At 42.8% G+C, this 20,256-nt stretch overlaps 1 protein-coding gene across 6 annotated transcripts in view; it reads left to right on the forward strand.

Annotated features, from left to right (window-relative positions):
- Window positions 1-17,099: 17,099 nt before the first annotated feature.
- The window catches only part of CPED1 (cadherin like and PC-esterase domain containing 1), a 139,614-nt gene continuing 136,457 nt past the window's right edge, over window positions 17,100-20,256 (forward strand). For 2 of the 6 annotated variants that reach the window (XM_052668916.1, XM_052668919.1), the window contains exons 1-2: window positions 17,102-17,260; window positions 17,721-18,185. In XM_052668916.1, the coding sequence (XP_052524876.1) occupies window positions 17,934-18,185 (252 nt within the window). In that variant the 5' untranslated portion in view covers window positions 17,102-17,260; window positions 17,721-17,933. Of the gene's footprint in view, window positions 17,261-17,341; window positions 17,483-17,568; window positions 17,626-17,720; window positions 18,186-20,256 lie in introns of those variants that run through there. The other 4 variants (XM_052668921.1, XR_008202858.1, XM_052668918.1 and 1 more) reach the window with 4 other exon arrangements.

Here is a 20,256-nt window from a genome sequence, read left to right on the forward strand (position 1 = left end):
TGGGCCGTGAATATAATGGAAAACCTTTTTTTTTCCTCCAGCTTGTTTATTTTGGATGTAGTTTGTAGATTTCCTTTCACAGAAAGTTTTCTTGTGTTGTTTTCATATGGCTTTTTGGTTTGGCAGCAGCACTGAACAGAAACAAGAGCATTACTCCTTTTTTTCCTCCTCCTTTCTACCACTAAGAAAAAAAAAAAAAAAGAAAAAATACACTTTCCATTTGGAGTAAAGATTTTATTGTAGCATTGGAATTCTCTTTGGGCTATGTGCTTTCCATGGACCTTCATAGTAGCTTTCCTTGAAACGTTGCCAAACGCCATCTTGCACCAAAACACTCCAATGTCAAGGAAATAAAGAGTTAGACTTACTCATATTAGGAGTATGTGCAGAAAGTGCAGGCTTAAACTAAAGTGAAACCAGACTTCTATCACAGCATTTATGGATGCCCCATCCCAGAGGCATTCAAGACCGGGCTGGATGTGGCTCTGGGCAGCCTGGTCTGGTGGATGGTGACCCTGCACATAGCAGGGGGTTGAAATTCAGTGATCATTGTGGTCCTTTTCAACCCAGGCCGTTCTATGATTTATTCTAAAAAAAAGAAATTGGTTATTTTAAGTCCTTATACTGAGGAAAAATAGATGAAAAGAACACATGACTGTAGTAAAATAATAGGATATGAGTTGATTTAAAAAAAAAAAAAAAAAAAGCAAAGGGCAGTGTAATTAAGATTCCATTAAAAGTGGGGAATTAGCCCACTGTATGTGTGCTTCTGTAGACATCTCAGCTTGAAAAAAAAAAAAAAAAAAAAAAAAAGGACTTGTATATCTGGTTTTGAGGGAGGCTATTGAGACCACAGAGATAAGAGAAACTATTTGTTCTGTTAGAAACTGGTGCTAATCTGTGAATGGAAGTTAAAGAGGCAGTAGGTAATCTGGACTCCCCTTGGACTGAAGAGCTCAGTCTCTTGAGCTAAGGACTAAATGTAATAAGAACTTGAGTATTCTATAACAAATTCCTTCACTGGTGGTGACAATACTTAAGATGGTGCAGAGACTGCAAATCTAAATAAATGAGTCAGTTTTTAGTAAAACAGTTTACTGAAAAAAACCTTCATCCTCATTAGTATCTAAGAAAATAGGGAAGGACAAAAGTGCAAAACAATGCAATGTACGAGGTAAACATGCAGAACAGTCAAAATTGTTGTAGCATTTGGACATCTCAATACAATAGAAAATGCACAACCATAAAGGTGTGATGATGGAAGAACTAGCACAACACAGAGGTGCAATACAGGAAGGGAAGAGGATTGCTCACCTGCGTATGAAGATTCCAAAGGAAAACAGAATTTGCAGAGAAAAGGTCTACCAAGGAGAGATCTCCAAGTAGAAATCCTCCCCTGCTACCAGTCAGGTCAAGAAGAAGTGCAGCCAGGCTGCACCCCTTCTGGTCTCACAGGTGAACTGCCTTCACCTGCGCCCCCAGGCTGACCCAGTCCATTCCCCAGGTGCTCAATCAGTCGTTCAGGCTGTGACTCAACAGTTCCCATATAGCTGTACATACGTATGCTTTATGTTTTCTTCTATGCAGGAAGCCTGTCAGAAGCTAATGGGTCAGTGGGTGGTTAAAGTGCAAAAAGAACTGAATTTTTACACGATTGCGATAGGCAAGCTAAGTTATTTCTTCACCGTGTGAGAGGTTAGGCAGATTTGAATACTGGGGTCTTTGCTGCAGGATGCTTGAAGGTTGCTCTAAAAATAAGGTACCTGTAGAAGTGAGTCTGCAACATACTGCAAACATTCATGGGAATCCCAGAAAGACTCATGTAGGGAGTATCTGAGCTGCTTTTACTGCATTTGAAAAATACCAAAAGGGCTGACAAGTGATAAATATTAAGCTTCAGGTTGGATTTACAAACCTAGTTCTCAGTTCCTTGTGCATTGGTAGAGATTAGAATTAGTGCATGAGTGAGTAAATACATACTGGGAGAGTCGTTGCCTCATGTTCATTAGAGCTGTGGGAAAGCTTCTCTTAGTAGAAGGCGGCCAGCTTAATGCAGTTTCCATTAAGGCAGTTAGGGTGTTTCATTAATGCAGTAAGTGAGGAGAGGAGGCCTCTTCACATTACGAAATGTGCAAAACAGAATAAAGAGTAAAGAAGTTACCAATATTGCCAGTAAGGGGAGGCTGCTAAGGGAGTCCTGTGGGTCTCTACTACTCACTGGTTATGTAAAAGATAGTAAAAGAAGGGTCAATAGTGACAAAATGTTTGCACTTGTGTTGAGTTCTTAAAGCAATGAAAATGAAGTGTTGAAGTTGCAAAACAATCTCATGAGACTGTATCTCATCAAACAGGAGATGCAATTTAATGTTTGTTAATTTAATGTGAAATAAGATTAAAATAACAATTCTCTGTTTACCTACATCTACGTCCTCTGAATTAGCTACTGCCGAGTAGGGAAATAAATGATTTTGGAATTACCTATTGAATTCTGTGGGAACATTGTTTCTCTGCTCAGCAGCAGGTCAGACAGGTGCTAAGAATGACTTAGTAGGAAATAAAGAATGAAACAGAGGAGAGTTCTACGCTGTGTAAATTGATGGCACCGTTAGGTTTTACCGTAGTGTAAAATTCTGATCCACCCTTCCAGAAAAATGTAGTAAAATGGGGAAAGTCTCACACAGGAGGATGAAAGTACATTTGAGAAACAGCTGAGTTAGATGGGGCTTCTGTCTGGAAAAGAGGCAGCTTAGTAAAGATAAAACGTGTCTGTAAGTTCATGAGTTCTGTGGAAAAGGCTTGTCTTTTGATAGGAGTAACAAGCAGGTAGTCCAGGGTGAAGAAAAAGAGCAGCTTTTTTGCATCTACTGCGTGCTTACATTGCAAAACTTGCCATATAGCTCACATGAATGTAAAATGTGACTTAAAAACAAACTGGAGCGAGATCAGCAAGGGCATAAAATTCAGAAGTTATACATCTGGAACAAAAACTCACTGAAGACTGATCGCTAGAAATTACATATAGCAAGGGGAATTGTTCCTGTATGGCTGTGATAGTCCTACTGGCTGGAAGAGACAGGTCAAAGCGAGTGTACCTCCTTTGGTAAATGTAAAAGGAGAACTTGCTTCAGCAGATGGAGAGAAGGCTGAGGTACTGATTGAATTCTTTGCCTTGGTCTTCACTGGTAGCCAGGATTCCAGTACTTCTCACATCCGTGAGCCCTGAAGCCCTAAACTTCTAGATGGGGACCAGGGTGGTAAATCCCTCCCCCCCCCCCTCCCCCCGTAAGGGCAGAGCAGGTCCAAGACCACCTCATGAGACTGAGTGTGTACAAGTCTATGGTGCTGGATGGCGTGCATCCCAGGGTTGTGAAAGAGCTGGCTGAGGTGGTTGCCGAGTCGCTCTCCATCATATTTGGAAAGTCGTGGCTGTCAGGTGAGGACCAGGATGACTGGAGGAAGGGTCACGTCACTCCCATTTACAAGAAAGGGAGCAAGGAGGACCCCGGGAACTACAGGCCAGTGAGTCTCACGTCTGTGCCTGGGAAGATCATGGAACAGATCGCCCCCACCACATCCTTATCTCCATATTGGAGGATTGTGGATTTGATCGGTGGACCACACAATGGATAAGAAATTGGTTGAAATGGCACAGACAGAGGGTGGTCATCAATGGCTCTATGTCCAGGTGGAGGCGGGTAATGAGTGGCGTCCCCCAGGGGTCTGTCTTGGGACCAGTACTCTTTAACATCTTTATCAAGTGCACCCTCAACAAGTTTGCTGATGACACCAAGCTGAGTGGTGCGGTTGACATGGTGGAAGGAAGGGATGCCATTCAGAGGGACCTCAACAGGCTTGAAAGGTGGGTCTGGGGGAACTTGATGAGGTACAGCATAGCAAAGTGCAGAGTTTTGAACTTGGGAAAAGGAATCCCAGGCATCCATACAGACTGGAAAGAGCAATCCTTGAGAGCAGCCCTGCAGAGAAGGACCTGGGGGTCCTGATAGATGGAAAGCTTGACATGAGCCAGCAGTGTGCTCTTGCAGCTCGGAAAGCAAATGGTATCCTGGGCTCCATCAGAAGAGGGGTGGCCAGCAGGGACAGGGAGGTGATTGTCCCCCTCTACTCTGCTCTTGTGAGGCTCCAACTGGAGCACTGTGTCCTGGACTGGAGCTCCCAGTACAAGAAAGAAAGGGAGTTGTTGGAGAGGGTCCTGATGAGAGCCAGTAGGATGATCAGGGGACTGAAGCACCTCCCCTATGAGGACAGGCTGAGGGAGCTGGGCTTGTTCAGCCTGGAGAAAAGAAGGCTGCAGGGTGACCTCACTGCAGCCTATCAATACCTAAAGGGAGCCTACAAACAGGAGGGGGAATCAACTCTTTGAAAGGGTTGATAACTGCAGGACAAGGGGAAATGGTTTTAAGTTGAGGGAGGGAAGATTTAGGTTGGATGTCAGGGGGAAATTCTTTACAGAGAGAGTGGTGAGGTGCTCGAACAGGCTGCCCAGAGAGGTTGTGGATGCCCTGTCCCTGGAGGTGTTCAAGGCCAGGTTGGATGGGGCCCTGGGCAGCCTGGTCTAGTATTAAATGGGGAGGTTGGTGGCCCTGCCTGTGGCAGGGGGCTTGGAGCTTCATGATCCTTGAGGTCTCTTCCAACCCAGGCCATTCTGTGATTCTGATTCTGTGATACTGTCTTTTGGCATCCAAAGTGGGGCATGAAGGGTTCAAGATGAGAGATTTGTTTGGAATGTGGGGTATATTAGAACAAATTCATAGATGTTATAGCTGTTTAGCTGCTACTTGACAGATTCCTGTGCTTGTGCTGACGCTTGCTTCCCTTACCGTATTTTAGACTTTTAACCGCAGTGCTTGTTAGTGGCTGCTTTTGTTAGTGGCTGCTTTTGCTTGTGCTGTTTGCTCCATTCCTTATCATCTTGTTTTGCTGTGCTTGGAAACATTTTGATAATAGCCATGGCTGTAAGCCTGGGCTGGCAGATGGCCAGGGCATTGCTGCTGTCCCTGTGCTGCTTACCAGACTGGCTGGAACTCAGACTGAACTCAAGCCAGAGGAAATGTGACCTGTGGATGAGTCCATATGAGAGCACGTACACTCCAAAATGTTTGTGGCCACAGAGTTCACCCCAGAGTAGCTACACCTCAAAGCACCTATGGCCATGGAGAAGTGCATGCTGCAGGAAGTAACCTTGCAACATCCATGTATGTGGATAAAGCCATGCCTGAGTACTGTGTCTGTGGGTGTGGATCAGACCATGACACAGCAAGTATCAGAGGAGACCTCTGAAGGGTCTGAGGCAAAAGGAACAGGCCATGCCACAGCAGGTACACCTCAATGTGATTGTGGCCGTGGCCATTAGTAAATGCACATCAGAACAAGTAGACCTCATAGCATCTACAGCTGGTGACACAGTAGGTACAACTCTGAAGGGACTGTGGCTCATGGATAAGGCCATGCTGAAGGAGGGGCTGTGGAACTGTTGCCAATGGATGTGCCCAGGCTGGAAGCAAGGGCAAAGAGAGGAGTTCATTGCAATATAAAACCTTATGACCTAGTCCAATAGTACAAGATGTAAAGATTGTAATGCATATGCTCTTAAATTGTTGTAAATCATGACCTAAGTTGCATATTTTAGCAAGTTCTTCAGCAGGAACCACTCAAACCAACAGATGAGTCTCACAAGAACCAGTGCAAGTGCAGCAATGACCTGATCCAAGCTGTCTCTGGCATTTAGTAACTCCACAAAACACACTGCCTCCCCTGTCCCAAGCCACTACTAAGTCATAGGTTGAAAGAACTCGGTGGACATTCTGTGGGCATTTCATGGATGCGGTCAAGGGAATGTGTATTAATCAAAGGGTGGTGATTAATGAGTATGTCTCAGATAGTGTGTGATCTGAGCACGACACATGCAGTATGATGTAAAGGGTGGATATTATTGTGGTTTTAGCCGGGATGAAGTTTTCTTCATAGAGGCTTGTATGATGCTACGTTTTGGATTTTTAATGAAAAGATTGCTGGTAACACAGATGTTCAGTTATTGCAGGGCAGTGCTTACACAAAGCCAAGGGCATTTCTTAATGCTGCCCTGCCAGTGAGGAGCTGGGAAGGAACATAACCAGGACAACTGACCCAAATTGGCCAAAGGGACATCCCATACCATATGTTGCAAGGCACAGCAATGAAAGCTGGGGTAGAGAAGGAAGAGGCAGGGAACGCTGAGAGTGATGGCATTTGTCTTCCCAAGAAACCATTACCATGAGGAGAGCTGCTTTCCTGGAAATGGATGAACATCTGCCTGCTGATGGAAGTAACAAATGAATTCCTTGTTTGCTTTGTTTGTGCCTGCAGCTTTTGCTCTACTAGCAATCTGTCTTCACTTCAACCTGTAAGTTCTCACACTTTTACCTTTACAATTCTGTCCTCCATTCTACCTGGGGAGAGTGAGTGAAAACGAGTTTGATGCCAAGCTTGGTTAAACCACTACCATCAGTGAGAGCTCTTGGGAACAATCACTATGTTAGGTAAGCCTTTGGTATCAGGCAGTGCAGCTGTGTTCAGTTTCATCTCAGTGCTCAGGCCTTTGTGTGAATTTTCAGGATTAGGAGGTATTTGTAGTATCACACACTGGGAACCAGTGTGCTGAGCACTGGAATAGAACAAAAAAGTGATCTGTGCTTTCTAGATGGTATTTGTGCTTTTAAGAAGCTGTTAAGTAACAGCACTTTTACCTCAGCTCTCAGTTTAATTTATTCTAAGACTGAAGTGATACAGAGAAAATATATTTGTGCTTCCTGCTCTGAAAATGCTGCTCAGTTATCTTTCTGAATAGCACAAAATAATTTGCATTCTTTTTGTCTTTACTGAGCTTTCAAAATGTTGTTCAACTGCACACAATAAAGATGAGAAATTCTGGGGTTTGTTTTCCCTCTTCTGTTCCTTCTCACCAGAGAGGTATTTTCAATGTGATCTGGCTTTACTTAGCTAAGTTTTTCGTCTCCCACCTCACTCTGCTGGAATGTCTGGACCACACACTGTTTTGTTGAACAGAAGTGACAAGGGACAGAAGTAGGACCCTGTTGGTATTAGCATTGGCAGCAGAGGGTTCTGTTTTGCAGATTCATTAACAGTCTCTGAGGTGGAGAACTGCAAAAGGGATCCAGGTGTGACTTTATGAATAACTGAATTTAGGCCACTCTGAATGAACAGTGCCTCTGCCATTTGGTTACTCTTTCTAGGATTGCCTAAAATTCTTTGATTGAAACAGGAAAAAAAAAATGCCACACTCCAGTTTCTCCATGCTGATTTACAATAACATCCTTCATGCACTTTCAAATGCATCTCTTGTGTTTGTAATTGTTTGATGTTCTATAAAGACATGCAGCAGCTCTTTCCACAAGATCTATCTCATGTCAGGAGCTGCTAAACATGTTAACATTGCTAACAAGTTGTGTGATTAGAGAATCATGGAATCACAGAATGGCCCGGGTTGGAACAGACCTCAAGGAATCTCCAATCCCCCTGCCACAGGCAGGACTGCCAACCTCCATATCTAATACTAGACCAGGCTGCCCAGGGCCCCATCCAACCTGGCCTCAAAAACCTCCAGGGACAGGGCATCCACAACCTCTCTGGGCAGCCTGTTCCAGCACCTCACCACTCTCTCTGTAAAGAATTGGTAAATACTTGTGCTTGCATATATCACATCTTATATTTCAGTATGAGCAATAGTCTCCGATCTTATATCACGTTATATATAAATTATTTATTGTGAACATGACATTAACTATTTGCTAACTAACTGTACTTGTGAAGGTACTGGAAAAAAAAGTGAGAAAGACTTGCCCCATGTTTGGGCAAGAAATCTACCAAATGCATTAGAAAATAAAGAGCAATGCTAGGATACACAGCAGTTTTAACATCGTTAAAGCCCCTATCACTTATCTGCACTTTGTACTGTATTATCAGACTTTCTATGCTTTGTGACTGCTCTGAACCTTCCTGAAAGTTATTCCGTGATACCATATACATTAAATAGAACAAGTATGTCCACATTGATGAAAAGGGCTACTTCCTGTCAAGAAAAGTTTTGCTGAAGTTTAAGGGTACAATGATGGGATTCTTAACATCAAGTACACTCAGTTGTTCAGCTACAATTACGTGTGCTGCTCCTAAAAATAAAAAGAATTGGGAGAATTCTAAGTATATTTTGTTGCTGAACACAAACTTATTTCTGTTAATTTCATTTTCCTAATTAAGATTACACTAAGCCTTTCTTTACAGCGGAATAAATAATGGTTGTATGGTATTTTTACACACAGCAGTGAGTGAAACAGAAATAGGGTGGCAAAACGAATATAATTTAATATTGTTTCCACCTGCAAAATTGTGGCCTTCAAAGCAAGTTTTACTGTGTCTTTTTAGAAAAATACATGTGGGACAGATGGTTGGAAAAAGTTTGCAAACCCGAGTGCTGGAAGGGCTCAGTCAGGGAAGTGCTACAGAATCAGGGAATCTTTTCTTCTCAGAAGCACAGGGATATTTTTTCCTGTCATGGTGACATTTTTAAATCCAGTGTATACATTTTCTGAGGCACTGACCAAGAGCATATTTTGCCCAAGGAGGTGCTGGTTTCAGAAGTAATAATTACCTCATAGAGTCACTTACACCAGAACGGTTTTGAACAGTTTTGCCATTCTTCTCTAACACTGTTGGTTTTTCTTGTAATACAATGTAAAATATGCACTGGGAAAACATCTCAGTTAAGTTTTAGCCCAGAACAGGAAAACTAAAGATGATTCTCAATAAAAAAAAAAAAGAGAGAAAAAAAAACAATCTGAAGGTGTTTTGACTAGTAGCTACATTAACGTTCAAGATTTGCCAACTCAAAAGTGCTTTTCATCTTGAAATTGCTTTCCAAACACTCAGGTACTGCTATTTACTTAAAGACTTCTGTTAAGAGGAGGGAGGGAAAGAATGTATTGGGAATTCCTCTTTATGAAGGCTCACGAGCATGTTAATGGCAAATTGTAAAGTTTCTTTTTAACTATTGTTTAAATCTTAAGTACCAATATCTACATTAATGAAGGAAGGAATCGTGTAAACACTTGCATATTCTTCATAATCACAGGAACACATTATAAAGCCATGACATGATTTCATATTTAGCTAATTAAGGTATGATTTTAAATCAACTCTATAATCATCTTTCTAAAGTTTGTTAGCTATCCGCTTTGTATTTATTTTATACCTCATACTTTTCTGTTTTGGCAAACAGTCCCTTTGATATGCTTTAGTTCCAAACTGAAACACAGCTGTATGGAAATGGTGACTGATACAAACACCGTGCTTACTCAACGTCTTTCTTTGTACTGGGATTCTGATTTGGTTACAGTCACTGAAGTGAGTGGGCCCCTCACTTCAAAAAAGACATTGAGGCCCTGGAGCGTGTCCAGAGAAGGGCAACGAAAGTGGTGAGGGGTCTGGAGCACAAGTCTTATGAGGAGTGCTGAGGGAGCTGGGATTGTTCAGTCTGGAGAAGAGGAGGCTCAGGGGAGACCTCATTGCACTTTACAACTTCCTGAAGGGAGGTTGTGATGAGGAGGAGTTTGGCCTCTTCTCCCAGGCAACAAACAGGACCCAGGGAAATGACCACAAGTTGTATCAGAGGAGGTTTAGGTTGGACATAATGAAGAACTTTTTCTCTCAGAGAGTGGTCAGACACTGGAATGGCTGCCCAGGGAGGTGGTGGAGTTGCCATCCCTGGCAGTGTTCAAGAGGCGTCTGGATGACATGCTGCGTGATATGGTTTAGTGCTAGTGGTAGTAATGATAATGGGAGGATGGTTGGACTAGATGATCTTGCAGGTCGTTTCCAACCTTGAGATTCTATGATTCTATGATTCTATGATTTGATTGTTTTGTAATTTTTGCAAAATCAAAAGCTAAGAGCAATGGCTTTAGTGTAGAAGAATTTATTCAATAAATTGCTTGGTCTATTTATGGCATCCAGTGGTTCCTCTGTAATTAAAAAGAACAAAACAGCCCACAAAAGAGACAACCACCACCATCTCATTAACCAGAAAATGAACAAAAATACTTTCTATTTACTTTTCAGCCCCTCTGCACTATTCAAATTATGTACAAAGTATTTAAAAAAAATGGCAACAAAACTATTGATATCTATCAGACCTGAGAAATGTCTTGTTTTTTTCAACTGACTCTTTTTGGAATGCTAACTTTACGCATGACCCATTCAATCAAAAATGGTTCAGATCACGCACACCGGCAGTAAGGTGTTCAGCTTCCTCCTAGCCTTATTACAGCAATGCAGCATGATGTCACTCTCTCCCTCAGTTTCACCTTTCAAGCCACTTTCTCCCAGCCCACAGAACAGAACTATCAGGTGTGTTCTGAGCAAGCTGTGTAGGGCTGAGGGGCAGAGTTGTGACTCTATATGGGGCAGGACACAAAGGACTCACCCATCTTTGTACCAGCTGCAATGGAGACATTCCATGTGGCCTTCTTCACTGCATCTATTCTGCCCACTTTGATTTAATTAACTGTAAAAGTGGTTAAACTTAATTTTCAGCTTTGTTTTTTGATATGCAAAGTCAGTGCTTAAAAGTTGTTTTGCACATAAGGGTAGTTCCTTTCCAACATAACTTCTGTGCCACATTGGTAGCTATTCTCTTGTTCTGCTGTAATCATTATACTGTCACCAGACTCATGAAATAATATGAACTGTTGGATCAGTAAGTTCAGAAGAAGTACACTTTATTTCTTTTCTAGCATTGGCTGCCCAGAGAAGCTGCGGATGCCCCATCCCTGGAGGTGCTCAAGGTCAGGCTGGGTGGGGCACTGGGTGAAGCCGAGTGGGGATGGGGTGGCAGCCCTGCCTATGGCAGGGATGGGTGGAACTAGATGGTCTTTGATGTCCCTTCCAACCCAAGACAATGTATGATTCTTTGCTGGTTACTCAAGGAGGCTTGAAATACCAAAAAGTTATTATAGTAAGTCTGGAAACATCTTCCCCACGGGAGAAGAAAGGGGAAGGTGTCATTCTTTATTTTCTCCAACACTTGGCCCTTGGAAGAGAATAGGGAAACAGTGTGATTGTGAACTGTCTCCAAGACAAGCAATGCAGGGCCTCAGTAATAGATTAGGCTCAGGGCTAGTGCTTTTACCATAATTCTCCATGGCACAATGTAAGAACAAAGTGCTACACAGCACTGCAAACTGCAAAAGCCAAAACCAGCCTTTAACAAGGTCTCATACTTGATGTACAGCAAAAAAGGAGCATGGCATGAATCAGAAACAACACTAAGAACAAATAAGTCAGTATCACAACCAGCAGCAGTTTAATAGATATAAAAATTCTAAGTTTCCTCTAAAATGTTCTGGCCAAATCTCTTGCTAACTCAAAACCTTTTACTGCCTCACATTGGGCACTAGAAAGAACTGTTGTGTGTTAACCCTCATAGGCTGCTAAAAACTACATAGCTGCTTGCTTACTTCTTAATTGTCCCCTGGAGAGAATCAGAAAGGTAAAAGTTAGAAAACTCATGTGTTTACATAAAGACAGTTTAATATGTAAGAAAGAAAGAAAGGAATAAAGGAAAGAAAGAAGGAAGAAATGAAAGAAAGAAGGGAGGAAGGGAGAGTGAGAGAAAGAGAAATAGAAAGAGAGAAAGAGAAAAAAGAGAAAAAGAGAGGAAGACAGAGAGAGAGAGAAAGTAAGAAAGAAACCAGTTAAAAACAAATGATGCAAATATTGCTCACCACCAGCTGATGTCCAGCCAGACCCCAAGCAATGGCAGCCCTAGCAAGCTTCCTCCCCAGCAATTTTTATTGCTGACCATACTGTCATGGTGTGTGGGACATCCCTTCAGTCAGTTTGGATCAGCTGTCAGGTTCTGTCCCCTCCCAGCTCCTTATGCACTCCCACTCTACTTGCTGAGATGATCAGATTGAGAAATGGAAAAGCATTGAAAGCATTGCTCAGTCACAGCTACAACACTGGTGTGTTACCAACACTTTTTGTTACAAATCCAAAACATGCTACGATACCAGATACTATGAAGAAAATTATCTTAGCCAAAACCAGTACAAGCTGAGGTTTCAAGACAAGGGGTATCAGTAGGACAATAGAAAAATGTCTACCATCACAGAATCATGTGAACAAAATCACAGAACCACAACAAAATAAATTATACCAAAATAGAAAATAACACAAACGTCTTCAGAATCTACGAGTACCTCACTTTGTTTCTGTTCTTCAAACCCAGAGATAAAGTTCGTGTTCTTACAGCCTATTTGAACATTCTTTTGATTATCACTGATCATTGTGCTGCTCTCAGCAGTAGCCAGTGAGTCTGAGCAATCAAACTGGCTATAAAGTCCATAGATCTATGTATAACCAGAATAACTGCTTCAAGAGGTGTGTGTGTAGACAGTCAGTAACAATGAGAAGGAAGAAGCAAGGAATTAGCTGATCTATTTCTTCCCTGACATGTTAATTTTTTTATTCTTCAAAAGACTTTGGCCTTTGGCTGCTTCTCACTGCCCACACCTCAAGCAGCCTTCTGTGCTATTAAAAGAAAGAAAGAAAGAAAGAAACGGAACCACGTGTTTCAGTGTCCACATTGTACCAAAAGGCAGTAGTAAAGAACATGGCTGAGATACAAAGAAAAATCTCTGGGCTAATAACTAAGTAGACCCAGATCCTACCTAAATCTTTAGGTTAACCGGGATGAAGACAGTGGTCTGATGAGCTGCCTGTTCCCCTCCTCTGCTGACATCTCCCCTCATTTGCCCTCTCCTGCTGGTTGCCTTGTACCAGCACCAGGGACCATAGGACCTCTCCAAGGGTTGATTCAACACTCTTTTTTTGAAAACCAACCACACTGCACACTTATTTTTCTCACGTAAGGCTCAAAGGACTTAATGAGCACCATCACAAGGCAGGAAGAGCTGGAACAGATGCTAAAGCCAGGGGAAAGGGCAACAAATAAGGTCCCCTTTCCATGGCAGGGAATTCCTGGACTGGGTAATTTGTCCGTGGAACTGGAGATCCAACAGCATCTTGCTTGAGGTTCAATATTCAGCTACGACAGCTTTTTACACAATTAAAGAAAAGGAACAACAAACCATCAGACTAAAGAGCTAAAATGGACTATACATAGAATGTACACATAAAGGAGCTGCAAACCATCTGGCCAGAGAAGCATACACTGCTTGTGTAGTTCAGTTCATTTGCTTCCTTTTACATAAAAACAAAAGATTAAATCAATGGAGCAATAATGAAAAGCAAAGCCAAATGGGGAGTCTCCCCTAATACTCATGTCCTGTTAACATCAGCTTTTTTGCCTTCCAAGAATTTGCAGAATCTTCTCTACTGGGCTCTTTTCTGTGAGCCAGGATCAGAGCGCTGGGCCAAAGCAGGAAGAAGACGTGAAAACTTGTCTCTGGAGTGTTCTGTGGAACAAAATTACAACATCACTGAGGCCTGCAGTGGTCTATGAATGGAAAAAGGGGAAAGAGCCTATTTTTTTTTTTTCCATGCTGGAATTAATTTAAACTTCAATTCTTGTATCACATCTTCCAACTTGCAAAGCAGTAATGAAATATATTTTCTTGACTCTATTCCTCTGTGCCAGTATTCCTCATTCACTGTTCATAATGGGACCACACACAGGACTGAAGACACATGCAAATCCAATTGCAATCTGGATTGAATTCGGGGTGAAGTCAAGAACCCTGAAGGGCTGCAGCTCATTGCTCTCTCTCCAATTCGGTTTACTTGATTCACAGTGCTATTAATCCAGCATTTGAAGTTAGTGTGAATCTGTCGCCTTTGGTGTAGTTTTTATCATGGAAATTGGGATTTTTATCATGGAAGATGACCATAAACAACAAAAATTACATATAGGTCTGCACTGTGAAAATGACAAATGCAATTTCAAGGACTTGATGATCAGCCCAGTTAGAAATGATCTCTTTGAGCTCATTCATCATTAAAACGGTTTCTAGGATGTTATGCTTTGAACTCTGTATCTTGCTTTAAAAAACAGCAATAGTTTTTAAACATATCTTCTCCTTGGAAAACTCTATATGGTGAAATTGTTGACGCAAAATGGTTTTTATTGCATCAAGTTCTGATCTTACAATCACATTTATCTAGACTTAATTTTACTTAGAGTTGTAGGATGAGTCACGTTAGATCTCTGATTAAAGTTAAGCATGCATAAAAAGGATATATTCAACTGGCCTTAAATTCCTTCTATCTTTCCACACCTCATATTTCCTCCTTGCTTAGCTCTTGGCAGTTATGTGTCCAGGTCACTACCAAGACCACTGAAATCATTCTTCATTGGTCACTAGCTTTCATCACTGCACAAACAGAGATTAATGTCAAATGAAAGCTGCAAGAATAGGAGCTGGATTGCTTAAAACCACAGCAAGATGATGAATGGAGCCTGTGTGGTATATTGGCTAAACTCTTTCAAATCCTAGTCTCTTGCAATTTTTATCAAGTCTTATTTTCCTCTTGTCTTTTCTGTGCCAGTGTTTCATTCAACACCGCCTGTTCCAGGTGATGGGGATGAGCTGGGATTCTGCCTGCAAGCATGGGAGATCACTTGTGATACTCATGTTTGGTTGGTTTTTACAGAAATGATCCCTACAGGACTTTGCCTCATGCAGAGCTGGACTGCAGCTGACTTCTTTCTGCAGGGAGCATCCATGTGTGCAGTCTAGTGTGAGCGGAAGGAGCAGGGAGAGGTGAGCCAGACAGGTCCAGCAATACTGAATAGCAAATCAATCCCTAAATTGTTTGGGATGCCAGAAAAAGATTTGTGGCTTTCTATGAAGTCTGAAATATATATATATACCTGTGGGTACAAAGAATTATATATTTCTGATCCTACAAATAATTGTGTTCTGTGGCTGTTTGAACGCTATGCACTGAAGGCCTAGTTCTTTATTAGTCAATGCTAGTCCCTGTCAGCCTCCATTTTCAAAAGTCCTAGCTGATTTCTCAGTGTTGAAATGTGGCCGAATAAGTCAGTAGACATGGGCTGAGAGATGTGCTGAAATCCTAATTAGAAGACGACAAATCATGTTCACTGCACGCTAGCTGTGAATGAAGGAAGTATTTACAGCTCAGGAAAATTGCATTGCATGTTCTTGTGATGAAAAGAAACCACAAAACATAGGGAAAAAGCCAGCTCCCTCCTTGGAACATCTGGGAAAATCAGAGGAACAGAATGCAGATCCCGAGGAGTACACAAAGAGATCTGCTTGCCCTCTGCTGACCTCCCATCCTCTATGTGTTTGCAGTATCAGCCTTGGTGCAATAAATGAGAAAAACCTGCCAGCTTGCCCTGAAAACCTGGAGCCTTTCAGTAATCCAGGAGTTGCAGGATGGATGAAGTGCCTCTGAGATGCTGGGGAAAACGTGGGCTTAAAGCCTCCAGTTATTAACTGAACAGGGGAAATTAGGTCAGGCTGGAGGGAGCACACAGTTATCTGCCAGGCTGCTGAGGGAGCAGAGGGAGAAGAGACAGTTACTTTGTTCTCATGCAGGACTGCTGCAAGGGACTGTGGGGTCCATGCCATTAAGCAGCCTATAATCTTTATCAAGCTATTTTTGTCAAGTCTTCTAGCAATAGCATGGAAAACTCTGACAAATCCCCTCAGTAGAAAGCTGGGAGAAGCTCACAGTTGTGCAAATGCCACCTACACAGCTGAGGGTTCTAGTCCCAGAAAGCAGAGCGTGCCACAGGGCAAACTCTTACAAGAGTAAAGCAACAGTAAAGCAACTCTGCTGTGCTTCTCCTCCACAAATGGGGTCCTGTGATTCCTGCAGTGTCTCTGCAGAGCTCCTCTGAGTGCACCAGCTCCCCGGGTGCCTCTCCATTGTATGGCATGGATGCAGCCACTGGCCCAGTTTGCTGGCTCATCATGGGCTCTGCAGCACAGGCTGGCAGCAGCAGGGCAAGAGGGTGGGAGCTGGTGTGCTGGGAGAGGAAGCATAAGCAGTGGATTCCTACAGAGCTGAAATGGCATCTTCGGGGTGGATGGAAAGCATCCATCACTGGAGGGTACCAGCAGGTTTTGTACCCCTTTCCTGCCCAGGATAACCTAAAAACCTTGTAATTTATACAAGACAGCCCCAGACAGAATGCTAAAATGCAATGCCTGTGCCAGCTGAGGTTCTGCGTGAGGTACTGAATCACTTCTGTGGCACTTTTATATATGCAAATTGACAGTTTTAGCTTGGAAGAAGAGAAGATACGAAAGGTGAATAAACAGCAGCACTTCAAACAAATCCATGCTCTGCTCTCATTGCTGTATATAGACCTCTGACTTGCTAATGCTGCTGCTCTTACTTTGTGTAGATTGGCCCAGGGATATCGCAATTTAGCATCTGCCATTTCTTATACATGAGGCAGTGTAGGAAGAACTCTTCAAAAATAACTAAGGATGGAGGATAACAGAGATGACGTGCACACAGATATTTTTAGCTAAAGGAACTTGATTGTTTGAGAAGTTTAGGTCTGTAAAGATAACAGAGTTCTTCAACTGTTCCCATCTGTCTTGTCCCTGTCCCACGTCAGCAGGGGGAAGTAGTAACTAAGACCTTCTGCAGCTGAGATACAAAGTGCTCTCATTGGATTATTTTTGCTTGCCTTCCTTTCTTTCCCTCCTTAACATTAGTAAGAAGTTTTATTTATACTCTGCTACGAGCTAGCGTATCTACTATGGAAAAGTACTGACAACTTCTTCGCCAGTGACACATCCAAGCAAACCTGCTTCCTTTTGCAACATTTTGGTTAATTTGGAGTAAAATACTGCAGGTGCTGCTCAGATTTCTTCTGCCTTGGAGATATTTTTCTGGTTTCAATTAGCCCGACTGCTGTAACAGCAGTTTTCTAAAAATTGCAGTGCCGGTATTTTGGAGGCACACAGCAAGCAGGACACCTCTGGTTCCCCACCCGCTGCAGGGCTGCGTCTCCAGCCCCGAGCTTGCCCCGAGCTGAGCTCGCTTAGCCCCACCCTCCAAGCAGTCCAGCCTTTATTTATATGAAGTCTGTGGTCCAACTGGCTTCAGATGGTGTGTGTATGTGCGTGTGCCTGCCTCGGAGTGTGTGAGACGAGCTGGGATCATGAGCCAGGCTCCAACCAAGTGGTTTTAATCAGCAGCCCATTAGAGGGGAATGGAAAACTTCTAACGGGATAAGAGCTGAGTAAGTAAGCGTAACTTTGAACTCACAATCTGGATGAAACAAAATGCAAGGGAAAATCTTTGTAGTCTGTCAGTTTTTAGATAATTGATCGCTTTTAGAGTGAGGTCTGTGCGTACTGACAGGAAAGAGGCAATTTAAAGGGACCGGACCGAAAGGAACTATAAAAACAAAGTGGGAATTGAGAATGCGAGAGAGTAAAAACAGCAAACGATTGTTCAAGAGGTTGGTACACTCTCTTACTCTTTCTGGCTGTGGACAGAGCATGTTAAGCTTTAACCTCTTGCATTCTTAGATGCTATCTGGCTGAGCAGTTCCTGCCGCTAGGCTGGAGCTGCGGATCCCTCTGCCCACCTGCCTGCCACCAGGTCTGTCCTCCTGGTGCATGGAGGTCGGCACAGCTCCAAGCAGAGCACCCCATGCGCCATGGCGTGCTGCTTCTCACTTTTGTTCTTTCCCACAGGTTGTTCCCACAGCCGCATGGGAGGGCAGTTCACAGGACCCTGTTCTGGACGCGGTGACTTCTTGCCTGGCACCAGGAAAGCTCTCAGCAGCGGGAATGGGGAAAGCCCTCCGTAGCTGTGGATAAAGCCCGCTTTGGCATTTTTACCCTGTCAGGACATGGCTACTGCATCTGCAATGTGGCCAAGGGTGGAGTGAGGACAGCACACTGGCCATGGTTTGTGGGCACGGCCCCAGGTGCCGCAGGCTCTGTCGCCCTCGCCCCTTCCTCCTGGCCCTGGTGGTGGCCGTCTGCCTGTTCTGCCAGACCCTGACTCCCCTCATGACCAACAGCTTCCTTTCAGCAGTTGTTAATGGGATCTCCCCGAACAAACAGAGTAAAACACGGCAAGGAAGATACAAGGAGGTTGCAGCCAGCGACACACACTGCTTCTTCCCCATCAGTGATTCACACACATTGAAAAAGGTAAGTCAGCTGGCAGAGAGTGCTGAGCAATAATTAACACAGTGAGGGATGAGGGGTCTGATAGGATCATCCGAGTCCAGCTAAAATTAACCTGAGCTTGGAAGTCTGAGCTCTGTGTACAAACAAATGTGTGATATGACAGCGACATATGTGCAAATACGTCTCCATTACCAGCTCCTCGGTGTGGTGTTGCAATCATGAATCCTGAGTCTTTGACTGAAGCACGGCGTTACTCTGTGGCTCCAGGGAGATTCCAGTTTGCTGCACAGGCCATACTTTATTTTGGCTTTAGGAATCGGGTCAGAGGCTTTCTAGCATGCGCACATAAATCACAAGCCAGTGGGATTTCATGAAAGGGTCTGCGGCTACTAGCTGCAAAGCAGTAGTTGCCTCATGTTAAAGTTATCTGCCAGTCAGTTTTGAACTTGACTGAAATTATGCTGGAAAGCTACTTTTAACTGATTTTTTTTTTTTTTTTTTTTTTTTTTAAGCGCTTGCCACATTTTCAAATCACCAATTTACTTTGGAATCATCCCACAAATTCTCCTCTGTCCTTAGGTTGCCTGGCCTCCTTTTTAACTTACACAGAGTTCCTAGGATGGGTATTAAGCCTAACAAATTCAGATGCTGTTATTTTAGTTGGAAAATGTGGTTTGTTAAATGTTCCAGACCAAGGCAGTTATTTTTACTCTGGAATCTGTGATCAGCATTAGCACAAATGTTTCAGGTTTTCTTCAGTCCTACAGAGTGTTGCTAATCGTGCAGCAGAGACCTCCCTGTAACATCATCATTGACGCTGGCATTTTATGTACAACTGTATCAGGACTATAAACATAAATCTGTGATATCCCAGATTATAGACAGTTTCCATATAAAGAAGTTAAAGTTTCTAAGAATACAGGCAGATTGAGAAGGCTGATAGGGTTCCTGATAGGGTTCAAGGTCAGCCATATTCATTTTAGGAGAGCATCTTCTGCAACAATGAAAAGCAGATCTACAAAATAACTTTGGCATGTACTCTTTAACCTTAAGTCTTAAAAAATGGATTTTTTTCATGTAAAGGTCAAAGAGATTTTTCTTTTGAGTAGCAGAAATCTACTCTCTATTGCATCTGTCATAATTTCATGTTAATGACCCTTTAGTACTCCAGGTCAAGACACGTATTTATTCAGTGTGACAAGAAGTACAAAAACTTAGAGGGAAGTAAGCATATATGACAGCATGAGTTTCATCATAATGCCACTTTTGACACAGTCCATTCCTCTTCGCTTGTGTCACGGCAAAGAGAATTTCTAGACTCTGTAAGAACTGGTGGATAAATGACAAAACTTTGCTTGCATGTTTTTTTAGCTGAAACTATCTGTAACGCCTATTTTCCAATTGGTCTGAAGGGAAATGCAGATTGACTTGAACTAGGTTTGCTGGCTGTTTGAAGTGAGAAGAAAGCTTATGTTCATGCAGCGCGCTGTGCTTACTGCCCTCCAGCATGCCTGGTTGGATGTCACTCACACACATGTTGAACCTGGAGCACAGATTTAAACGCCTATGTTAGCCCTTGTAGGTATGTTTTCCAAGCCTGTGCTACACTGAAACATTCCTCTTCACATTCCAAAGACCACCCATAGCTGGCTCCCTGTTTGTCTTGAAAGTTTCCTCTAGAGCATTATGAACAAAATGCTTTGCACATGTTGGGACGTTACTCTGAGTTGCTCTCTGTTTTCAGAGAATACTCCATTGGTTGTGTGGGCTGAATAATCATCTCAGGGAACAGAAAAGACAAACATCTCCCAAAATCTCTTCCACTTTGTTTTGACACTGTGTCCTTGAACTGTGTATTTTCACCAACTGCTTATTCAAACAGCCAAAATGTTATCTTGCTTGATTTTACTGGATACCCAGCCCACATTTAGGACAGATGTAATGGTTGAAACTTCTCAGTGTTTTATTTTACAGTCATGTGGCTACCCGCAGTAGCTAGCTGGAAACAAGTTTTCATTGCAGCCCTGGTTTAAATCTTCATCTTTGAATCAGGAGAAATACTCTAAAATATAGTCTAAAAATTATTCACATT

The sequence above is a fragment of the Tympanuchus pallidicinctus genome, unplaced genomic scaffold (assembly GCF_026119805.1).
Source record: "Tympanuchus pallidicinctus isolate F22 unplaced genomic scaffold, pur_lepc_1.0 scaffold8, whole genome shotgun sequence".
Taxonomy (NCBI): Eukaryota; Metazoa; Chordata; class Aves; order Galliformes; family Phasianidae; genus Tympanuchus; species Tympanuchus pallidicinctus.